This window comes from Vidua chalybeata, chromosome 21, assembly GCF_026979565.1.
Source record: "Vidua chalybeata isolate OUT-0048 chromosome 21, bVidCha1 merged haplotype, whole genome shotgun sequence".
NCBI classification, from domain to species: domain Eukaryota; kingdom Metazoa; phylum Chordata; class Aves; order Passeriformes; family Viduidae; genus Vidua; species Vidua chalybeata.
In genome coordinates, this window is record NC_071550.1 from 4111653 (window position 1) to 4135887 (window position 24235).

The 24235-nt window shown below is 44.9% G+C and overlaps 1 protein-coding gene across 1 annotated transcript in view; it reads left to right on the plus strand.

Moving 5' to 3' along the window:
* DDX31 (DEAD-box helicase 31) overlaps positions 1–24235 on the plus strand; it is a 43574-nt gene that overhangs the window by 337 nt on the left and 19002 nt on the right. Inside the window, exons 2-17 of the mRNA XM_053961791.1 lie at positions 497–753; positions 938–1013; positions 1381–1424; positions 1790–1860; positions 2136–2200; positions 2991–3035; positions 4267–4308; positions 5074–5138; positions 5943–6062; positions 6330–6436; positions 7156–7391; positions 7735–7911; positions 10348–10407; positions 16322–16372; positions 18331–18470; positions 23853–23934. Of these exons, the coding sequence (XP_053817766.1) occupies positions 497–753; positions 938–1013; positions 1381–1424; positions 1790–1860; positions 2136–2200; positions 2991–3035; positions 4267–4308; positions 5074–5138; positions 5943–6062; positions 6330–6436; positions 7156–7391; positions 7735–7911; positions 10348–10407; positions 16322–16372; positions 18331–18470; positions 23853–23934 (1638 nt within the window). The remainder of the gene's footprint in view (positions 1–496; positions 754–937; positions 1014–1380; positions 1425–1789; positions 1861–2135; positions 2201–2990; positions 3036–4266; positions 4309–5073; positions 5139–5942; positions 6063–6329; positions 6437–7155; positions 7392–7734; positions 7912–10347; positions 10408–16321; positions 16373–18330; positions 18471–23852; positions 23935–24235) is intronic.

A 24235-nucleotide genomic window follows, 5' to 3' on the forward strand; every position in this document is an offset into this window, starting at 1 on the left:
GAGGCAGCGTCCGCCAAGTTGTTAAATGGAGATTTTGGCTTTTCCCCCGCCCGAGCCGGGGCTGATCCTGCCCCGGGGCTCGCAGGTGGCTCCCCGGGCGGCGGTGGGGCAGATCCGGCTCCTCTGAGCCCCCGCAGCTGCCCTGACTCACCGCGTTCCTTTGACGGGCTGTGGGCGATGCTCTCCCAGCCCTCTGCCTCGTCTGCAGAGGCTTTAAAATGCTCTTGAGGGAGATTTTTTTTCTGCCTAGTCACTGGAGAAGTTGAATGAAATGCTCTAGGGATGAGCACTAGATATGGCTTCAGATTGCTCTTGGCATTTCTGCAGTGTCGGAAGTCTCAGGCGCGGTGGTGGATCTGTTGGAGTAGCTGCAGAAACCGACTTTGATTTCTTTAGTTATGGAGTGGGGAATTCCAAAAATAAGGCTCTGCTGTGGGCTGATGTTTGTGTGTTAACTCCCAGTCACTGCTGACCAGTTTGTTTCACTTTAAAGCAGTCTGGTGCTCAGAAAAGGAAGCTCCAGTCACCACATGGAAACCCTCCCGTGAAACGCAAACGAAAATTGTCCATAAACACCTTCAGGAAAGGTGCCATTGCCACGGAGGCTGACAGGAGGGAGGAGGGAAGCTCATCACAAAAAACTGTTCCTAAGAAGCAGTTGACTGACAAACAGAATGAAAGCCAGAAGATCAAACCTTTCATCAAGACGTCCAGCCTGTTTAAAAACAACCCAGACATCCCAGAAATTCACAGGTATTTTAGATAAATGGGAGGGAAGAAAACCCTTGGAATTGCTTGAAATTCAGTGTCTTGAATTCTTGCCCTTGTTTGGCAGAACAGTTGCTTGGTAGATGAAGTTTTGTTGCTGATTATGTACAATGCTGTTGCATCATTTTTAACCCTACTATGTGGTTTGTTTTTGTTTCCCCTAACTCAGAAAAGAAGTGCAGCAGTTGCAAGAAAATGTTTTCACAACAGATTCCTTCAGCCAGCTGGACCTCCACCCACATCTGGTGAGTGGCAGGAGGGCTGCACACCTCAGAAACATGGGGTTTTGGGTGGGGGGCAGGTCAGAGAGCCTTTATTCCTGGTGACATGGGTACTTCACCTGATTTTGTCACTCAGGGTGCTGGTCCATGTCCTGGCCGGTCCCCAGACACAGTCCCAGCCCTCTTCACTGTTTGCAGCTGTAGTACCAAAAAAACAGCAATGGTGTAATTCTGATTAACTAAGGAGTATTTTGAGGACATAGGAGCTTTATGGACCAGTTATGCAGAGAATAAATGTCAGTCTTCTGGGTTTTGTTCTGTCTTTGCAGTAGAAGTAACAAAAGGAACAATTTGACAATAAAACCTTTATTTCTCTTTATTATCTCTCTAGATCTCCACAATAAACACTGTTCTAAACATATGTAGCATGACCAGGTAAGCAAATCAATATCAAAACTTTGCAGTTTGCCCCTAAAAGCCAATCACCTGTGATTATTTTATTATATTTAAAGGGTTTGTGAAGACCACAGTATCACTGTCCTATTTGCTATTGGGTTTGTAGGGAGTCCTGCCTTCTAGTTTGGTACTTGAATTATAAACATATCTGGTTTGAATTTATCACATCTGATGCCTATGCAGTGGCTTTGCTTAGAAATCACCTCAGCTGATGTAGCTGCACAGCAGAGATGAGCGTGGGGAATTTGGGGTGAAGAATTTTGAGACAGTCACTGTGTGTTAAAATCTTGGAATTCCATCCTGTGTTACATCTGCATTTCCTGCCCTGCTTTGTTTGTCACCAGTGTTCAGAAGCAAACGATTCCTGTGCTCCTGCAAGGCAGAGATGCCCTGGTGAGATCTCAGACTGGTTCAGGTCAGTGTCAAACTGTGCTTCCTTAGGGTGTGTTAACTGCATTTATTTAGGTACAGCTTTGTGGGATACCACCACCTCTCTTTTCTAATTGACCCTTTATTGACTTGCCAGTTAATATTCTATTCTGGAAACTTCCTTCTGAATAGAAACTTTTCCAGACTCTGACTGCAGTTTAGGAATGGTGGGACAAATGGTGCTTTGGTTTGATGGAGTGTTGTAATTGCCACATATATTTTTTTAATGGAAAGTTTTCTTATTTTCTCCCTTTCAAAAAGGTAAAACTCTCGCCTATGGAATTCCACTTGTGCAGTCTTTGCAAGGAATGGAATCCAAAATACAGGTAGGTCCAACAGCACTAAAAAAAATTGCTTCTGGTACTAAGATTAATAAAAATAAATTCCAGCTCCTGTAGTCCTTACTGTCTCTTTTTCATACAAGCAATCCACGTTCCCCTTTATTTGTACATGTGACAGATGGGATTTTCTAGTTCTGTTGAGGTGTGGATGGTACAAGGTCAATGTTAGCCATTCCCCATTGCTCCATGCTGCAGGATAAATTGGAAATGGGCTAAATTATCAGGTGTGGAGAAGGTAGAGAGCAGAAGAAATGGTCTGGAAGCTGGGAGAACTGAAAACAAAGGTTGCTGCCATGTCTTTAGGTAACCTTTGGCATGGAGTGGGATTGGGTAATGCTGCCAGTTTGGGTCATACACCAGAAAATGCTGCTGCAGATCTTGTGCACTTTATGGAAAGAGATCATCCCGACTGAAGGGTTGAAGCATTTCCAGCCCATCCTGGATTGTCACTCCTACCTGCAGATTGCTGCTGTGCATCAAGCAGGAGAGCATCCCTGCAGCTCAGGAACACAGCAGTGAAACAACACGTGTGTGCAATAAAACATTGGCTTTGACTGTGAGCAGTTTTCCCAGCAGGGAGAACAAAGCAGTGTAAGATTTACACGTGAAAACTTGATTTTTTTAAAAGCTGTGGGGCAGAAATACCCTAAAATGTCGCGTACAAACTTGCACTGAAGCCCTTCAGAGCCCTCTGTGCTGGCTGAGAGCAGGGAGGTGTGGAAGGGCTCTGCTCAGTGCTGCCTTCTCTCAGAGCCCTGCTCTTGTGTGTTTGCAGCGCAGTGATGGCCCCTACGCGCTCGTGCTCGTCCCAACCAGGGAGGTAGGTGGCTTTTCCTTTCTCAGTCTCTCTGAACACTGATTTTTGGGAGGTTCCCCACATCAGGAAACCCTGTCAGTCCTTTTGCTCAGATCTTGCCCTCGCAAAAAGTGTTGTTATTTTTGTTCAGTGCCAACCAGAGTAAGAAAGGAGTTTCTCATTTCTCCTGCAGTTGGAAATCTTTGTGGAGGCTGCAGAACTTCTCTGGCTCAGTGCAGACCTCCTGCCTCGCTCCTACAGGGGGAATGAGTAAAACCAATTAATTCAGCTTTGCAAATGTGTAGCTTTATACAAGTGTTTCATTTTTAAAGCTATTTATTCAAATCCATAAGTGAATGCTGAAGCTGAGGCCCCAAGAGTTGGTTTCTCTGCTGAACTCTTCTATTTAATTTATATTATTTGCAACTGCAAAGGCAGTGTCAGAAAAGGTTATCAACCTTTTTTATTTTTGTTTGGTATGTCAAGTGATAATAACTTCCATGCGGAGAATTGATTGCAGGTATCTAATTTAGGGTCCAATATTTTATGCAGTCTGCAGTGCAGTGTATTTGCTCTGTTACCTGAAAGGAGAAGGCTCTGAAGTGATTTAAATTTTTACAGCAACAACTTACTGCCTCTTTAGGATGCCATGTGAATACTAAGCATGGAGGAAACTGTGTGTAAGCTCATTTAAAGGGCTGCCATTGAGAGTACTTAGGAAGATAATTTGTGGTTACAATTGGTATTACTTTGTCATGGAAGCAATAACTTTCCTTGAGGAAAGAAATGCAGAAAGATCCTGTGGCACAATCACTCCATGGGTCAGGTGAGGAGCAGTGAGGGCTGCCAGAAGAGAATTGACCCATGTGTTTCCTTTTCATGGTGGTTTTTTCCCAGAATTTCTATAATTTTCCCTTTTATTCTTGCTCTGGAGCAAAATCTTCTGTGCTTGTAGCTTGTTTTCTCCCTAGGGCGTTCACAGAAGCCAGCAGAAATCTCCCTTGTCCTGAGAGCTGGCTCGTGGAGCTGAGCCAGTAGAGAGGTTTTTGAACAGGGCAAAATACAAGAAAAGAGAGATTGTTCAAGAGAAAAAATTAATAAGCAGCTTCTAAAAGAAAAACTAATGATGCATTTAGAATTCTGGTATACATAACTAGATTAATTTACAGATTTTTGAACCGTAGGGATTTGTAATCCATCTTTTTAGTCCAGAGAGACTTTGTCAGAGCTCATTTTCTTTTGTTGATTTCCATAGCTTGCACTCCAAAGTTTTGATACAATCCAGAAACTACTTAAGGTAAGAATTCAATGCTCTGTATTCTTATTCCTGTAAGGAGCTAAACAACTGTAGTTCCTATGAATTCAGCTGGAAGTTTAAGGAAATCCAGCACCTGGCAAGATGCATGGTCCTTAAAGATAAATGTGTTTAAGTGAGTGATTTCCCTCTGGCATGTTTTAAATTATTACATGAGCAATTAAGTGATTAATTATGGCACCCTAGTTGCACATGTGCTGATAAACAAGCACAGTTGATTTTCACAGCCATTTGTTTGTAGAAATACCTTTCATTGTCTCAGGCTGAGTTATGAATGGAAACTCTCGTGGTGACAAGGACCGTTTTACTGAAACTAATACTGGACAGATGGGTTTCAGATGGGGAGCAGGACTTGGGGAACTGCTTTGCCAGCTGAATGACTGGAGAAATGAGAAGGCTTTTAAAATCATTAAATGATAGTGCTTTCCTTGTAATTGAGGCAGAGTATCTTACCATTGGACTAGAAGGTGTTTAAATCATTTATTTATCTGATCCATATTTCCACCCCCTCTTCATTTTTCTTTGGACTAATAGGGTACTTCCTCATTATTTATAAGTCTTATAAATTTATAAGTCTTAAAAAGAGACTTACAAGTCTTTTTTTTAGTTCTGTAGCTGTGATCACATCACATGAATGCTGCTGTCAGCCCCATCCTCTCTCTTTTTGCCAAGAAACATAATTTTTTGATTAGGCTTTGTCTTGTTATTAAGAAGAATCATTGCTGGTCTTGGTTTTCTTTTCTGTAGCCATTTACTTGGATTGTGCCTGGAGTGCTAATGGGGGGAGAAAAGAGAAAATCAGAAAAAGCCAGGTAGGAAACCAACTTCTTAAATTGTATTTTGGGTCCTTCTGCTCTACAGACTCTTTATCTGCTACTCTTCTTCAAAGTGTTTTTCTTACTGGGAGGGAGGATGGTGAGCTTGGATCAAGCTGTGATCCCCTGGATCTTACACAGGCACAGTGGCTCGGTCAGCAGGAAACATTCACTTCCCCCAGCTGAATCTATTTCTAAAATGTTGATGAGCCTTCTGAGAAGATGAGCTCTTGTGTCAGTATTTTTTTTTCCTGCTCCTGACAAACACCTGTATTTGCTTACTACCAACTGTATTTGTTATGGGGGAAATTGCTTTCTGGAGAAGAGATTTCCTGGTGTTAAAAATTTCTTCCTTTCTCCTTTTCAAGAATTGAATTGTAAGCTGGTAATCCAAAATGGAATTTTCATTTCTCTCTGTATAAGCATACACAAAAAGAAATTTACTTTTGACAGTAAAACAAGTACTCAATTAGAAAAGAAAACCTAGCTGGGGTGTGTTAGATTTTTTTTTAATATTATTATTATTTCTTTCCACCCTGTCCTTAGCACTGAGTGTGCTTCTGAGTATCAGAGCATCAGTGATGATCAAGGATAAATTTTAGCTGGGCAAAACAAATCAGTTTTTATCAGTGAGAAGGTGCTGTCCTTGATTTTACTGTGGTACTTTTTCCCTCTGTAGGTTCCAGTTCCTCACTCTGGGTCCTATTCCATGCTAACCTGCATGGGGTTGTTTTTCCTCCCTTCTTTTCCTTCCTTCCCTTCTCTTACCGGGTTTTATTTTTTGTTTTTAAATCTGCACAGATTACGGAAGGGGATAAATATCCTCATCTCCACTCCTGGCCGCCTGGTTGATCACATCAGGTCCACGGAATGTATTCATTTCCGTCGCACTCAGTGGCTGATCATTGACGAAGCAGACAGGTAAACTTCCAAGTGTTCAGATATGGAAAATTAATACAATACCCTCTGCATCATAATTCACTAAATTTTTTTTTTTTTAGTATGAGAGGGTGTGATTTTAATCCATTCATGCTCAGTGGCCTCAGCCAAGCACCAGATGTCTGGGACTAGGACGAAATACCCACTTTTGGCCAGATTGTTGGACAATTGTTCATTGCAAAGATGTCATTCATTATTAAGACTTTCTCCTTCCTACAGCACCTTTAACCATCTCTGCTGTTTCTGCAGGATCCTGGACCTGGGCTTTGAGAAGGATGTGGCTGTGATACTCAATGCTTTAAATGCTGAGAGAGAGACACGTCAGAACGTGCTGCTCTCAGCCACCCTCACCGAAGGTGGGTTATGGACAGATGGGGGCTCTTGTAGCTGAATTATGCACAGGCAACTGCAGAATACTTAGTTGAGTCTGCCTCTATTACAGCCCAGTCTGAAGCCCTTTTGCAGTAGTGGAATTAATTTCCTGTTTATTTCTGTTAATTTCTCTGGCTTATGGCACTTCTTTCATTACTGGAATTTCTGTCAGTGTATGTACTTCCATGGTCTCCACATATGTCTCCCAGATTCCACAGCAAAGTCACCATGAACCTGAAAGTTCATCTGTTTGCTTTACAAATGCAGAATTAAGGCAAAAAGCTAATTGCAAGAGAGCTGTTGTATGCTTTGCTCTGTACCACACAAGCAGTCAGCTGCTGAGGCAGGAGCTGAACCAGGCCTTCTGACTCCTGCATTCTTGACAGAGTGAAGATCTACTGGGATTTTTCCACACACATTTAAAACTAGGCCTGCCAAGTGCTGTCTGTCCATAAAGACATTTATGTACTGTAAAATAGCACAGTCAGCTGAAGTAGTGTCTTGTCAAGATTCTGGTGGAGTCCACAGCAGCTAAGCCTGGTAAGGCTGAGGTTTGTGAGGGAATTCTGTCAGTGTCTGGGCGTGGCTCGCTGGGTTCTTGTCCTCCACTCCTGTTCACTGGAATTGTGTTAGTTGGTTTTTTCTGTGAGTGCATCGTCCCAGGCCAGACCGGGCCTCACGTGTCTCTCATTCTGTGGTTTAGGAGTGACACGCCTGGCCGATATCAGCTTGAATGACCCCGTCAGCATTTCCATAGCAGATGAAATCCAGAAGGTGCCCGAACCAGCATCACAAACAGATAGGGAGGCCAGCAGTTCATCGAACTGCATGGAGCAGGAAAACTTTGCAGTTCCAGAGACACTCCAGCAGTATGTCATGATGGTCCCCAGCAAACTGAGGCTTGTCACGTTAGCAGCTTTTATCCTGCAGAAATGCAAGGTGAGACTCTGTTTGCATTTATATTACTAAGTAGCCCTTTGCCCTTTCCAACTCCTTTATCTGTTCCTCTGTCGAGGATAGCATGGATTAGATCCAGGGCTTTGAAGTGCATCTTGAACCACAAGAGAGCTGAGGTGCTGTTGTGTCTTTCATGCTGGCAGAGAGATCCCTGTGCAGCGTGTTCTCATTCTTCTATTGTGGGCTCTCTGTTTGGTGTCAGACTCTGTAATCCTTTCCCAGATAATTATATCTCCAGAAGTGTAAACCACCTGGATCTTTTCATGATCGGGGAATTGGGAGAGGCCTTGGGAAGTGGTCACATGCAATTCTCTTGTTCTTGCAGTTTGAAAAGCGCCACAAGATGATCATCTTTTTCTCCAGCTGTGAACAAGTGGAATTCTACCACGAGCTCCTTGTAAAGGTCCTTTCAGGAGGGCCAGAGTCAGAACAGCCTGGACGTTCACCCCTCTCCTCTGTGAGCTTACATTTTCTACGTCTGCACGGCGACATGGAACAGGAAGTAAGCACTCTCAGAATGTCAGGATCTGCAGTTTTATTCCTTATTCCCTTTGATTTATTATGTGGCTATTTTGGGGAGGAGGGCAGAAGAGAGGACAGAGAGTCATTTCACCTCTAGGGGCCTCAGTCTTCCATCTGCTAATGAGAATAAGGATATTGTCCCATTTCTGGAAAGTACCTTGGTAGCTGTATCTGAAAAACACACCTGAAGAAGCAAATGTGTTATTTCAGCAAGCAGAGCAGCCATTCTCTATTCCCAGTGGGTGCACTAAACTGTTCATGTCTCTGCTTTTCTCTCATGCAGTCAAGACAGACTTTTAATGCCAAAGGAAAACCTTATCCAAGCCCCAAAACATTACTAGTGTTGTAATAATAAGTTGTCCCCATTAAATGAGGCTTGGAGCAGTTTGGCTTTTGTTTTGAAGAGCAGTGTCTTGACAGGCTGCTGTTTTCCCTGGGATGGAATAATAGCATTGTAACAGTGATTACCCCAAAATAGGTTTAGGTTTTAGCCAGATAGGCCTGAGCAGAGAGTTTGGACCTTGCTACAGAGGGCTGAGAGGCCAGGAGGAGAGTGTCAGATGAACTGTCACTGCAGAGTTTCTCTCAATAGCTGAGAGACCTCCCTTGGAAGTTCAGGCCCAGACCCTGCCCTTGGTCTGTGATGGAGAGAGCTGACGCTCTACTCTGAGCTGCACAGCAGAGATGGTAAATGAATAAAGCTCTTCTGATGAAGCAAGAGGTGAAGAGCCATTGTTTTTCTCACTCATTCCCATCCTGTGGAGACCAGAAACATGTGCTTTACTGTCCCTGCAGTCTGGCCTTTCCTCAACCTGCTTGCCTGAGCAAGTGAGCAGGCCTGGTCTGGCCCAACTCTACCCTGACCAGCTGTTAAGCCAACAGAACACCACTAAGTAGCTGGCACCAGGGGAAGGGTTTTGCCTTTTTAGTACCCAGTGTGTAATTAGTGCTTGATGTCTTCAAATTAAGAGCATTAATGGAGCTAAATTGTGGATCCCATATGGTACTGCTGAGCACGGCTGCTGTCATTGTCAACAAGATACAGCGTGCTCTCTTCTTTAATTTTTGTCAGCAGAGGGTTCAGTGTGTCAGGAAGGACCAAGTTTCCCTTCTTTTCTAGAACAGCACCTCTAGCTGGGAGTCAAGTGTGTAAGGTTTCTTCTTTATCATCAACATAACACTTAGCTCCTTGCCAGAGCTCCAGGGAAAGGCTTGAAACATGGAAATAAGGGTATTTTGGAAGGCGAGCAGGAAAGGGAGTGTAGGTGCAGAGGTGGTATTGGCAAGTGAAGACCAAGTTCTGCTGAGAACTTTGGTTATTGGTGCTCAGAGATAGCAAATACCCTTGTGATATAATGTGAGTTGTGGAGTCAGTTTTTGTGGCTTTCATCAAGAAAAAAACCACACCCCAAAGCTGTTAGTTAAAAAAATTGGAATGTGCTTGGGAAGGTTTGGGGACTGACAAAGGAGGAGTTGAGGAGGCTGTACTGGGTTTCTGCAGTTCCCTTTAATGGCTCAGAGACTGCTGGAGGGTAATTTGGGATCTGGGTGCTGTGGATGGCCCTGCTTGTGGGGCCTGAGCTCATGTAAGGAGTGGGTGCTGCAGTTGTGATGGTGCAGAGCAGAGATGGGGACAAGGCTGGGGAGCACCTGCCTCTGACCCTGGTGGATGGAACAGCCTCAGTCCCAGTGTTACCAGCCCCATTGGAGGGTTTTTGCAAGTACAAGGGAAAGCTTGGGAGGGTGCCTCCTTTCCCCTTGGGCAGGGATTTCTGGCCATCTCTCCTACCCTGTCACTTTGAAGCCTTGTCCCACAGCAGTTCCCTGTGCACCTGAGCATCCCTGACACTCTGTAATTCCAGAGTCAGAGCAGTGGCTGTGTGCATGCCCCATTGGGCACATGATGAGGCTGATCTCTTGTGATGTGATTATATCACTGTGTCAACAAAATGGGCTTATCCTGCCCATTGTGTGACTGGACAGACAGCAGTGAGCATGTCCAGCTTTGCTTGTTTCCACAAAAGCCTGTCTTGCCCATAAAGTGTGCCAGTGCTTCTGTTGGTGCTGCCTAATCCTTTGTGGCTCCCCTCTCCATGTAAAACAGTTCCTGTTTTCTGGCACACACAGGCTCTGCTTCTGTGCAAACCGTGGAGGTGTTGGCTGCTCTGATTTGCCCAAATGCATCCCGGCTTCCCCAGACACTGCCTTCCTACCTGAGACCACACCTGTGTGCCACAGATTTTTCCATTTGCAGGAAGAGTCTGACTGGCACTTGTGAGGCCAATTCCTTTGCTTTTGAATCTGTACATGACCTAGTGAGCAAGACACAGTTAAATTGTTACCTTTGCTAATTTGCTTTGTGTTCGATTGCAATGTGCATAAGCAGTCTTTTAATTCTTCCTTTTCAATCTTCTAGGAAAGGACAGAGGTCTTCCAGGAGTTCCTAAAATCCAAGACTGGCATCTTGCTTTGCACTGTGAGTAACTTGGAGTCCCTTTGCAGCTCCACACTAATGGGCCTGTCTGATACCTAAGGGTAACCAGAGGAATTGGCACTGAGCTCTAATTCCAGCTCACTGTCTGACCTTGAGGAAAGTCATCTCCTTTTTCTGCATCTCACATGTTCAGTAAGGACTGGGGCCTTCTTTGCAAACTCTTAACATGATCTTCTGCTGAGTTACCAAATACAGGAAGAATGTATGTCTTATATTAGAGACCACCAAGTATTTTGTATGGTCTTATGTCTGGAAAAATCTGTTCCTTTGAAGCTGGAACCTTGTCCCCTACATGCAGCCAGTAGAATGCAATCCTGATTTGTAGTGTGCCCTGGAACTGCCAGGAAAATTGGATGGAATGTGGTGTTTCCCATCTTAATAAGTACCCCAAGGTTAAAAACAACCACCTGCAGAGGTGGAAAGGGGAGCCCAACCAGAGAAGGAAAAGCACATGCTCTGCTGCTCTCCTTGCCTTGTGCCCTTCAAGCTCCTTCCAAGGGTGCTGAGGGCGAAATTCTTGTCCTCTACTGAAGTTTTCTGGCACCCTTGGGTTGTGGTGGCACCTTTGCCTCTTGCTCCTGACCTGCCAGGGCCACAGGCTGCTGCAGTGGTGCAGAAGGCTGCACGATTTGCTCTCTAATAGTGGCAGCTGTTGATCTGAAAACGTGTGAATCTTGGCGATTTCTACCCACTGCAAACCTGTAAATTACAGCGATCGGGAGTAATTAGAGCTGAGAAACCCTCTCCAGCTCTGAAATGACTCCTGTTCTTGCTGCATGTTATTCTTAAAGGAAACCAGTTGCAATTTTTTCAGAGTGTGGGGAGATGAATTTTCTCCTTTTTCTGCCCACAGTTCAAGCTAGGAGTGCCATGTATCTAGGAGTGTTTGATTTGGCATTGCCAAATTATATATTATGTCACCTGTAAAATTCTACTTGTTACCTTCTGGTCCTGCTTTGTGTGTACAACCTTTCAGTGATTTGATCAAGGTCAAAATGCATCTTTTCAGTGCATAAGTGGAACTGTAACTTGGATTTCCTTCTATATAGAGGTAATTCTTGAGTGTCAGAACTAGGGAGGAGAGTAGAGGTTAAGTCATTCAGTGGTGTAGGTTGTTTTGAAGATAAAAAGTGTTTGGTAAATTCTGAAAAATAAATAGCTAAACTCTGTTATCCGTGATGAACATGCTGCCTAGAACTGAGAACTGTCAGGTACATATCTTGTTTTTGAAATTCCAATTTAATGGGTTTGGAAAGAAGGTAAATGCTCAATTTTAGACAAAGAGAAAGCAAAATCGTTGCAATCACTAGGCTAGCAATTCCTGGGTGAGAACGTTTGAAGGGAAAATGCAGCCTGTGACAGGAAAATTCTGTCAGGAAGTGTGCAACTGTTGACAAGGTAGGAAGAAGAATTTGGATAAAGAAATCTCAGTGGATGGGATTCCCCTCTTGAGGCACCAGAGATGTGGTTTGATTTCCTGCCATGCCACAGACTCTGTGCAGGTGGATTTGGGGTGACGAGGCAAGTAGCCACATGTCAGTTGAGCAGCAGTAGTTGTGGGTTTGCTCCTGACCTGTCACAAATGGGAAGTAATGGTCATAAATGGGAGATAATGTGGAGTAACCTGGATTGCCATGACGAGGGTGGTGTAAGGTAACACATTTATTGTAACCCTCCTCCTCTTCAATCTAAGCCACTTTGGATTTCCTGCAAGGCAGGGATGCAGCTCCTGCCGGTGACGGTGACTCTGGCTCAGCTGGCACATGGTCAGCACGTTAAGCACAGTGAGTTGCGTGTCTTGAGTCCAAAATCTCCCTGTGCTTCAACTCCCCATCTGTAAAATGGGGAAAGTAGCACAGTTCTATCTTACAGAGATGTTGGGAGGACAAATGCATTGAAAGCAGGAGGTGGCCTGTTACCACAGTAATGGGGACCATATGGACACCTTAATATAGAGATACACTTTGCACCAGTCCCACATTACAGGTGCCTCCCCAACGCAGATGTCCAAAGGGCAGCCAGGCTCTGTGACCACCTCCTGCCTCTAAGGGCATTGCTTTTTCTGACACTTTTCTCCATATCAGCAAAAAAAAAAATATTCTGCAGAAAGGTGGTTCTGTTCTTTGCACTCCGAAATCGTGTTTTGTGCTCACAAAATTTTGAAACCTGGCTCACAAAAGAGCAACACAGATAATGTTGCCGTCCTTCCCTTGTCCCTTATGCCATGTTCTCCACCCATCTTTCCGCTCTAGTAAGCAATGGGACCTGCTGTTCCTTTTATTAATTTGCTCTATGTCATATGTATATTAATATAGCCCATAAAATATTTTTGCCAGACAATATAAGCTGGCAGACAAGAAAATAAAGAAGGGCCATGTATCTCAGAGGGTCTCATCCAGATTTATTTCTCTCTCCTTCACTGAAAGTTCTTTGCGGCTTCCTTTGGGATGTGCCTTTTAAACAAGTTCATCTCTTCCAGGGAGGGAGGAAAGATCATTTGGAGATTGTTTGCTGTTTACTCAGTCACGCTAACTCATCTTGCCAGTTTTCTGGCGGCCCCAGCCAAGAGCTTTCGCCTCTGACAGCTTCTGTGCTCTCCCCTTCCTCCTCTGATTACGCAGCCCAATCTGTCACCCTGCCGACGGGGGTCTCTACCCTGCTGATGGCTTTCCACACTCGGCAGTAATGACTTTTGGCAGGCCGGGAAGGCGCGAGAGCTTCTTCCCCAGCTTGGAGAGCCGTTAGGCCCTCTCTGCCTGTTAGCTAAAGCACTTTGTGAGGTTCTTTGGTAAATAAATGAGTCATTTTAATCCAACTGACAGCCTGGCACCTGAGCAAGCTGCCTTCCATCTGTACTTCTAGGCCTCATGTAGGCAGCCAATTGTCAAGCTCAGGGCCTTCAAGACCTCACCATTGAGTGTCTTTCAAAAGCAACTTTAGCAATTTCCTTTGCCCTAATTAGATTGTGTGAGAGGGACTGAGCGAACCAAGGCCATTGCAAAACTTCTGTGGCCCTGTTGGTTCTGATCTTCTGCAGTGAAAGGACTCGCTTTTGGTGTGGCCTTTTTGCCCTCCGCTCCCTGGCAACCCACTCCCTGTACCCCCTTCTCTGTACCCCATTCTCTTGGACCCACCCCTGTACCCCCCGACCACAAGCACAGGCTGGTAACATGAATTGTTCAAAGCAGAAATTTCAGCCTTTCTAGCATCCCTCAGGTGGATTGTTCCTTGATCCTGTGCCCTTGTGTGCTTTGCATTTGGGATTAGGGCAGGAATGTGGTTAAGGCTTCAGGTTATCGTGTAAAATGGCACTGGTGTAGGTTTGTTTTTGCTTTTTTGCTCCCATGAGATGGTCACTGAAGAACTGGCCCTTCCATTGCTTATGGAAAGGAGGCAGCAGCGACCTGCCGAGGTGTCATATCCTTGATTTCCCTGTAATTAAGGAATGGTGGTGTGAGGTCACACATGGAAGGGGCAGTGCTGTCTGAGGCGGTGGAAAAGAGGGGAGAGTGGTACTTTGGAAATCTCTTGGGCTTCTTGAAAGAGTACTGGCAGCAGGTTAGTGCTTCTGTGTGTAGAATAAATGTAAAACTGGATTGTAGTTGTTTGAGCTGTGTTCTCTCTCCTGGAAAGGTGACCCACAAATATTTTTCTAAAATTCTGAGAAGTTGAAACTCATGGGCTCTGCCAGCAGAGGAAAGCAAATCAACTCAAACTTTTTACCCTAGTCCTACCTTGCTGCTCTCTGCCAGGGTCTTTGAGGAAAAGGAGCTTGAGGAGACACAGGTGGACTGATACTGAGGAATCTTTGAGAGTTTGCAAAACACTCCAATTACCAGTAAATCCCAAGAGACTTGTGAAAGAGAGCCAAGGGAAACCCCAGGAGAGTAGCTGCTGCTGTGTGTCAGTAACAACTGAGTGGAGCTGGTGGCACTGTGAAAGCGATCATGAATGCAAGGCTGGTGATGGGAGAAAGCCTTCTCCTAAAATGTTCTCCCTGGCTGATTATGAGGCTTTTAGTGAACCTTGTCAGCTTGGGCAAATGCACGTGAAAATGCTGACTGTGGCAGTGATTTTCCAAGCTGAGATGTTGAGGAAATTATCTTGGAAGAGTAGGGAAAGAATCTGGGTGAATGAGAGGGATGGCTCCTACCTGTGCTGTCCACTCCTTCTCACGTTAGAGGTGCTCCAGAGCACAGGGGTGTCGTGGTTGTTGGTTTATTTTGGGGGAACTGCCCTGCCCCAAGGTCAGAGCCCTCTCCTCAGACAGCCTTTCCTCAGCTCCTGGGTGTGAGGAAGAGCACAGTAAGGGAAAAGACCAAAGCCTTGTCAGCATGGAAGAAGAGAGCCAGCCAGCTCGGAATCAGCCGTCAGCGCTCCTGTCTGATCGTGCTGTAGAGTTTATAGTCTTGTTATCCTGGTAACTGCTGTACACGCTTCCCGACTTCCCTTGATTTATTTTCTCCAACCTCCTTTAAATGGCTTTTTGTACATCTGTTCATTCTGACTCTGGGAACAAGTCACTCCTTAATGAGCGTGTTGGAGCGCGAGTGTGCATTATTTCGGAGTGGGCGCTGTGGAAAGTGTCTCCTCTTTTACTGCAGTTGGAGCCACAAAACAGCCTGGTTAGTGCTTATGGGAAGGCCTTTGCTGCCAAAACATCAGCTTCCCATTCTTTTAACGTGTGTGGGAGTTGCATGAAAACACTTCAGTGGGTGGCTGACACATTTTTAGTACATTAAGCTCCTGCTTACGTCCTTAATATATTCTATTTTGCAACTAGCTAAAAGATACATGTGTTGCAAAACATTTCCTAACAGAGTTAAATCTGCACACCTGCTCTGCTATTGCGCCTGGTGAATGTAAAATCCAAGGAGTATGTGAGGACATTACTAATGATCAGAAAATCAAGAAGGGAGATTGAAATGTGTTTGCACTCTCTGTTTTGGATTTAAACTCTCTTTTCTCTCAGAAGGGGTATGTTTTTGGAGATATCTGGCTGTGGATAACTAAAGGGTCTCATTCAAGTCCTTCTCCAAGTTGATGGGTTTTTCTCACCAGCTGGCACATCAGATAACACCTTGACAGCAGCTTCAGACTCTTTTCTTCGTAGCTGCATTTTGTTTCTCCAAATCAAAGCCAGACCGTTGCAAATCTAAGGTATAGCTAAAGTCCTCGAGCTGTGCTCCAGCTTCCTGCAGATTCTGCTAAATTGTTTATTTGCCTTTTATTTTAGGGCCAGATGACCTGCAAGTCATCTGCTCCTCAACTTCAGACCATCACCTAGGAAACAACTAATTATTTCTAGGTAGAGATCAGTGTATCTTTGGACATTCCACCCAAGGCCAGGGATTCTTGACTATTGATCTTTATTTTTTTTTACCTTTTCATGATAAGCAGCCTGATTTTAGTACTTATATTTGCTGTGGATAAAAGTGTGCTCAGAACTAGTGCTGCCTTTGAGAGATTTAATTCTACCTCTGTGTTTGGGTAGTAGGTGCTCATGAGCAGATCTCTTTTCATCAGTGAAACAAACTGAAGAACCAAAGGTATCACTACCATTTATACAGTGAATTCTCTCAGATATAATGCAAAGGGGCTGTGGCAAAGTGCTGTAATTCAACACCACCATCCTGAAATAGGTGTTTGTGTCCTCCAGGCTTTGGGCCATAATAGTGGATCATTTTTGATTGCATTAGTCTGCCAACAATCCTTACATTTTAAACCCTCAGTGTTATTTCTGACCTTCAGTTCATCTCTCCCCAGATCAGACACATAAAATTCCTACTGACATAGCCAGTTGCTTTCAGACGTAGTTGCCATCCCAGAAGACTCCTCACTCTGCTGATACCTCCAAAGGATTTTTACTAAAGTGATTTCCTTGTTCATTTTAAAGGATGTAGCAGCACGGGGGCTGGACCTGCCTCAGGTGACCTGGATCGTACAGGTGGGTTTGCTCTGTGTGTGTTCAGTGCAGCCTTGCTCAGATGAAATCCCTTCCCAGTCCAGAACCTTCCTGCAGTTTGCTGGTCTTGGTGCTGATGCCTGCAGATGTGGGAGACCTACAAGTTCCTGCCTGCAGGACTGGGACTCTGGGTTTTGCCAGGATAAAGCATGTTGCAATAGTCTTGGTCCGTTTTTCTCTTTAATAACTCTGGTGTTACCAGAGTTTCTCCTAGCTGGAGATGGAGCACCCTCCATTTCCCCACCCAGGAAGCCAAGTTTTGGGAAATCCTGGCCATCTCTTGCAGTTCTGTTCCTGTTTTCCTGAGCTTGCTGGGGAGGCAGTTCCATGAGGAGTTTAAGTTCATTCCTAATGTTAAACATTGAGTAGCCCAGTAGTGTCAGTGCAGTGACCTGAGTGTTTTGAGTGAGGCTTGGCTGGGTTGGGGCTGAGTAGCTGCAGGCATCCAGCTTCCAGTAGAACTGCATGGTTCAGATTTTCCCTGAAGAAAACAAGCCCAACAAAACCCCACACTGCTGCATTGCTGTTGACAGAAATACAGTCCTAGGGAAAAAAAAATAGAAACAAAGGAAGATGGATTGAACCTTAAAAATAGCAGCCTGTCGTTTCAAAGAGGAGGCTGAGAGCATGAGACAGATTTCATTTCTATAAAAGATTTATAATTAAAAAAAGGTTAGTTGAATAGAGGAAAAACTGATCCAGAGATTCACATGTATCAAGCGACACCTGGGTAAAAGGAACAGGGCACAGAGCCTCAACAAAGCTTTTTAATTTCTACCTCATCCCTTCAGGTAACAAATTTGATTTGATTTTTGTGTTTTTTAAAAAAAGAATAATATTGTAGCAGCCAGCTTGTCAATGAAGGCTGTGGAAGTGAAGTCTTTAATTCCCAGATCTGTATATTAATATAATTTAACCAAAGATATAGTTGCCAGTGTTAGAACGCAGTGCAAATTACCTAAAGCCCTGGGAGACTTCTGTGTGTCCAGAAGGCGAAATCTCAGCTGTCCTGAGAGCTGTGTCCAAGAGCAAGGACCTGCAGGGAGCAATTAGATTGCTCACAGCATCTTACTCACACCTCTAGCCAGTAGAAACTTTGCCAGAGGGCACAGGTATAAACACTAGAGTGGGCTTTGGTTGTTGGGTTTTTTCCAGTTAAACTGCTGAGGGCTCATTTCTGAGCAGTATCTCTGTGCTTGTTCATTTTTTCCAGGAAAGAGAGGAAGCGCGGCGGGGGGATAGAATAGGGGGAGGTTAAAGGGAGGGAAATGTGTCACCCTTTATCAGATCTTGCAAATGGCTGGGCAGTTTTGATTCCCAGTGAGGTAAATGAGAGGCAGTGCTAAATTTGGGGGTCTTTAAGGAACATTTTCATGGTGCCTGGTAGACAGTTGCTACCTGTGTCATAGACTGCTGAAAGCACTTCCTCCTCTCTCTTAGATTTATTCTACCCTGTAACCAGCTATGATTTGCTTTAATCCAAACAAAGCAATTTAGCCCGACTCCAAATTGGCACCAGTTTTTTTATTTCGTGGTTTTTCTCCCAAATGCAGAGCAGGCAGCTCCCTGCTCCTTGTGGGCAGTCCTGGGCGCTCTTTGGTGTGAGATTTGATTAGATCGGATTTTTTTTTTTTAGGGGAAGCGAACAGATTTCTGTATAGAAATAAAATGTAAAAGGCAGAGAGAGAGACACTGAGATGGGGAAAACTGTCCTATTATCTGAAAGTTGGCCAACATGTCACATCCACATGTCAAAAAACCACCGCAGCAGAGGGGCTGAGTGATGGTTCTGTGGATGAGGCGTGTTACAAACAGCCCAAAACCAGCCCAATTCCTGGGGCGGTGCAGCGTGTGGGGTGTGCCTTTTGTTCCAGGTGAGCGGGCTGGGTGTGTGGTTTATAATTAACATCGTGTTAATTGCTCTTTTCCCCTTCCTGAAGTACAACGCTCCGGCTTCACCTGCGGAATACATCCACCGGATCGGGAGGACGGCGCGCATCGGCTGCCGCGGGAGCAGCCTGCTCGTGCTGGCGCCTTCGGAGGCAGAATATGTCAGCTTGCTGGCTTCTCACAAGATTAAGTGAGTCAGAAACGCCAACAAAAGTTTCAGCTCATCCTTGCTAATTAACCTTCCGTGGCACTTTCAGCGGGACTGTGTCTCGTGCAGGTTTTAATAAGAATTTATTAATTCTCGTGATCCAGGCCTGGCCCCAGACTAGCAAAAGGAGAAGAGGGAAGTGTGTGAAAATCATCAGCCTGACAGGTTGTGCATGAGTGAGTGTGTGTGGTGAGGGGCAGGGATAGTCGGAGATCCTTTGCACTCCATTGTTTTGTCTCTGGCCCTGGGTTCAAATCGTGACTATGTGGAGATCACAAGTCAAATGAGCCTCTCAGGTGGTCCCTGGCCCTCTGCCTGCATGGCACCATATTGTCAGAGACTCTGCTGGCCCTTTGGGAGAGCTCTGGGGGAGAAATTGCTGGGGAGCTGTGGGTCATACCTGCAGTTAGTTGACCAAGATGTGTTGTTTAAGTGGCTTGTGACAGGAACAGGAGAGGCTTTGGCAAGTGGTGAGAGCCCAGTGTGGTCCTGGAAGGCAGAAAGGGAGGGTGGACTCTGCAGACCCAAAGTGGGGTGTGCTTCCAAGCCTACCTGGCTCTGGCTTGGATTTGGGAGTAGCAGCAAGGAGAGCAAGGCAGGCTCAGGAAGAGCCAGCCCAGTGTGCAGTCAGGTACCTGATGGCTGACACATGATGAGGTTTTAGTCCAGCTCTGCTTGCACAATGGTCTTTTTGTAGAGAAAACCCACAACTGGCTGCTCAGCATCACTAGGCGGGCTCTCCAGCCTCCTCAGCAGCCAGCTGGGTGTTTGTGCCTCCCCTTGCTCCCTGTTTCGCTGTCTCTCAGCGTTTGAGAACATCAGCAGAGTCCCTTCAGTGTTGTAGCAGTGTTGATGGAGCCCTGTAAACTCATGCACAAATTAGTTCCCTTTTATTTCTTGTGTTTCTGTCGGGTGGAGCTGCTTGGAATCGAATTTGGTTTTGCATCCTTGAAACAAACAAATGTTGGCAGTAAATACAGGCTTATTCTAGGCTGTGAGCCATTTAGTGGTCTAACAAAGAGCCATCCATCATCCCAGGTAACTATCTATTAAGCAGACACCAGCAAGACATGGAAGGCTAAGCTGACAGGGTTTTTTTTCATGTAACAAACAGCACTGACATTTAAAGGTGAAATCCCACATAATTGTGAATTTTTAACTCCAAGTAGAAAGTTCTATTTTTTCTATTTTATAATATTTTGGTAGTGTTAGAGGAAGGAGAGGGACATTTCCTTCCTTTTTATTTTAAATGTTAATGATTTTATCCAATGTTGTTGTTTTTTAACAAGTTTAGGGAAGTGTCACTCAGGCTGGTAATTACATCTGCTAAGGAGACCTGTTGTTGAGCTGGCCGTGGTCTTCAGGAATCTTGAAGACTCGGAATAAGCAGGGGAAGGTTTATGTGAATTTTATTTTTCCTTCGCTTTTCAGAGCCAAACAACTCTGGGGATTGCCTTTTCTTGCTTTGGTTGTCTGTTTTATGTTCTGCAGATGAAGGACTTGTCAGAAAGGAGTGTAATTTGCCTTCTTGACCCCCATCCTCAGAGGGAAGGCAGCGAGTACCTGATGGGAACGGGGCGATCCGGCCTCTCTGCTCTTCCCACAAGGATGAGGAGAAGGGGCACTGGGGTAGAGCAGGGAGCTGATGAATTACTGAGAAGATGCAGGAAGGCAGCTTGAAGCTCAAGGCAGCAAGTGCCATCAGCACAAATTGCCATTACCCTTCATAAACAGAGCATTATGGTGATAATCCTGACAATTTAATTCAGTGTGAGGGCGAAAGACAGCGTGTGTTGGACTGTCACCGAGCCTCTTAAGCACTGCTCATTTCTGTTCCTTTACCCTAAGTCTTTGTAGCTTTTGACTTGGTCTGCACAAGTTACTGGAGTTTGCTTTTTTTTTCCCCATTCTTAGCTTAATTTTTAAATCTCTCAGGTTTTTGTCGAGGATGAGTGTGTGTTGTGAATTTTTTTTTTTTTTTAATTTGTTTGGGTTTTTTTTTTTCCTTTTTTAAATGAAGTTCCCGCTGGGTTTATTGAAATGTAAATACTTCATAAAATATGTATTTTGAAGAAGACAAAGCATGAGATGTGTCCCCGCAGCCTTCAGCTGGTGTAAATGAGCAGTGCTCTGCTGGTTTACTGGGGATGAGGATCTGACCCAGAGTTTTTTCCTAAACCCCTCCACCCACCCCAGCATGCATGGGAGTAAGTCCAGGAATGTTGAGAGTCGGAAGTAATGAGAGCAGACGTGGCTTTGTTCCTGGATGAAAATCCACTTTGGAATTAGAGATGACTGCCTTTGAAATTGGAAATCGCTTGCAATTAATTTTCACCGGTACCTGAAGCCTCTCCTTGGCTTCCAGTGTGGAAAAGCAGCGTTAGCCTTTGCCAAAACGATCTCACTTTGGCTCTGCTGAGATCAGTAATTCCTGTTGGGGCTCAGCAAAGCTGCCTCCTCTCTCTGCAACTTTCTGTTTGGGTTTTGTGTGGCTGGAAGTTGTGGCTGCTCTGCCCAGCTGTAAATGTGGATGTGCAGGCACGTGCACACTCATGTTTTCTCGCCATTCCCTCTTTCCTTTTTTTTTTTTTTTTAAAGGATAGATCCCAAAATGTTCTATCTCAGCTCCAAACAAAACTAACAGATTTCCCTTCAAAGGGAGGAGGCAACAAGCAGAAGAAATGCGAGGTTTTTGTTTTTTTTTTTTTTTCCTTTATGTCTCTTCCAGCCCCTTCAGCTGCAATCTCGCAGCGCCTGCCTCGACAGCTATCAGATAATTTCTTTATCTGCTAACGGAGGCCTGACTAATTTATAAAGGAGGAGGCATCACCGTGAAGGCACGAGTCGTTCCCCTGCCTGCTGCAGTCGTTTCCCTGCCTGCTCCAGTCGTTCCCCTGCCTGCTCCAGGGTTGTGCTGTTCCCCCTCCCAGCTCCCTCCCCTGCTCCCCGCTGTGAACCCGGTTCAGGGATCTGTTGCTGGCGACACGCCAGGCGAGGGGAGGACCCGAGAGGGGGTGACAACTCCGACAAATCAATGTCAAAGGTTTGACATTTTCATTCATAGCCGTGTCAAAGCAACCTTTGCAGGGGGAAGGGGGAGGTCTGCTTTCCTCTTGCTTAAGTGGTTACCATTTATGTTTTAATTTGCTGTTATACTTTTCAAAACCAGACAGAGAAACCCTTGGTTGTCATTTTATGCTCCATTTCCCTTTCTCCCCCATCGCTGCCCTGCCTGTCTCTGCATCCTCTGTGAAGGAATCTGTGCACCCCAGCTGCACATGGGGGGCTGCTCTCCCTTGTAGGGTGTCCTGTGGCCACTCTGGCCCATCCCTTCTGGGCCATTTGGCTGTTCCTCTGCAACTTCTTTCCCTATGCTGTGATGCTGAGTTGGCTGAGTTGAAAAGGCAGGTTGCAAAAGTAAAGTTGTTTGTTGCTTTAGCTGGGAAGGATGGGGAGCAGGTGAGGATCACAATATCCTCTCAAACACTGGGGCAGAAATTCATCCATTCCTGCTAGCCAGATGGTAGAGAGCTTGAAGTGAAAAGAAGATATCCTTGTTATAATTTCTTTTTGTACTTTACAAATTGAAGAATACCAGCAATGCTTCCTTTCAGAAACTACAGGCAGCTTTCTGACCATCTGAGATTCAGGAATCTGAGAACTGTTGGACCCCAAAGATTTCTCTCTTCCTTAGATTGGTTTAATCCCAGGTGAACTCCTTGGCTTCTTTTCTAGACATGACCTTTGCCCATTACTGAGAATTTGGACCCACAGACATCAGCTTTTATGATCTGAGTAATTCCCTTGGAAATGGGACCCAGTTTGGATGTAGCTGTAATATTAATGGCCTGAAGCTGCACAGCTGTTCCTGTGCTGTCACCTGGGGTGTGTGTGCCCCTTAAGACAGTGTTAAAGAGGACAAAGAATTTCTAGTGTCCTGTAAATGCACCTTTAAGCAGGACTGCTCACTTGGAAATGAAGCAGGTTTCTGAGCATTTCCATATCTGGGCCATAGCAGGACCCAGCAATGTCTTGCAAGCAGGGCTGGAGAATAAATCATCTGGTTGAGCCTACAGGAGGAATGTGAGTCGACAGAATGAAAATAAATGCCCAGTGTGAAGCCTGGCTAGGACAGCTGACTGAGTCTCCTGTATTTGAAAAAAAAAAATATGCTGTGGAGTCCCTAATGGGCTGGGCTTTGGCTTTGCACTTCAGATGAGAGGGGAGGTGAGTTCTCAGAGCAGGAAAGGAAATCAGACTGTGTGTCTGGTGTCAGAGGTGGCTTTTGAGGCTATAAATGAATTGGAGAGTGAGTTTGTCCATTGGGAAGTGCCTCTGAGCTTTGACCTGAGCGAGGTAGCAAGGAGCTGGAATCACACAGGATCCTGTGGGAAAGAAAGAAATGTGACCAGAGGGAAGGAAGCTGCAGGGGAAAAGCTGATGGGAAAAGTTCCTCGGGGTTTTGTTGTTACCCTCTGAGCTTGAGTCACTGAGAGGAAGGAGCTGTGTCTTTGCACACCTTTAGTTTCAGCCCTTTGGTTTTGTGAGCGTGGTCATTAACACGGGTGGGAACAAATGTGTGTAAACATGAAAGTATCATCCTTTGAGTGAGGATTGAGCACTGTGTCTCATTCCAGAGACTCTGGGAGCTAAACTGGAGGAGACAAGATATGGCAGGAGTAGCAAACAAAGTGGAGCAGGTGTTTCCAGCCACTCAGTCAGTCTCTTTCCTCACAGTTACACAACCAACCTTCTGCTCCTGGCCGTGGCCTTGAGTGAAAAAAGAAATGTTGGACAACCCCTAGGTTCAAGGTGGAGGTTGCAGATCTTAATTCTTTATAGTTACAAAACAAATTTACAAGAAGCATTAATGTTATGAGCTGCTTCAGCTCTGTCTTGAGCTTCTTTTGGTGAAAAGAATAACCAGGTGCTTCCCAATTGTCCTGATGCTTCTCAGTGCAAGGAAAGAAAAATTATGAAAATAATAGAAGTATAATGCAATTTATTTCTTTAATCAGTTCCTCTTGGTTGAGAGCCAGGGAGACTTCAAGTGAATGGAAAATCCACCCTCAGTTATTTTGATGCTCTGCTAGAATTGGAGTGTGTATGTTGTTGACTTAAAACAGTGACAAAATTGTGGGTGAAACTGTGTCTCTGTGAAAGCAGGGGTTTGGATTTTATAGTATTTCCAATTCCAGGGGTGATGAGGGAGTGTCTGGGCTAAGACCTTGTGTATTTCAGGAATATATTCTCAAGTTGAACTGTGAATCTCAATTGTTTTACTCTCCATTACCAGTCTGTGGCTCATTCCACGCTGTGTTTCAAAGCAGGAGAAACAGTAATTTTTTGTCTTTGTTGCTTCAGTGTTTCAGAGCTGAAGATGGAGAAGGTGTTAGCCAGCCTGATGAAGGATGATCGCTTCAAGTTGCACAGACCAGGAAGGAAGGTGAGTTACTCTGCTGCTTTGGAATTGCTCCAGTTTTCACTTGCCAGTTCAACATCACAAGTGCTCCTGCCTCAGAGTCTGTCTTTACATCCATGATGTCAGACAGTGTAAATAATTATAGAACTACCTTATATCACAATTTTTCAGTCTTTTGTTGTTCCCAGAAAGCAGTTGCTTGCTAACTCTTCCACAAATATCTTTGTAACAGGCAGGGAAAGTTTCTGGATGCAAAAGCTCTGTGTTTCTTCCCTCACAATGTTCCTGTTTTTCCTGTGTTTCTGCACTGAGATACTGTTGAACA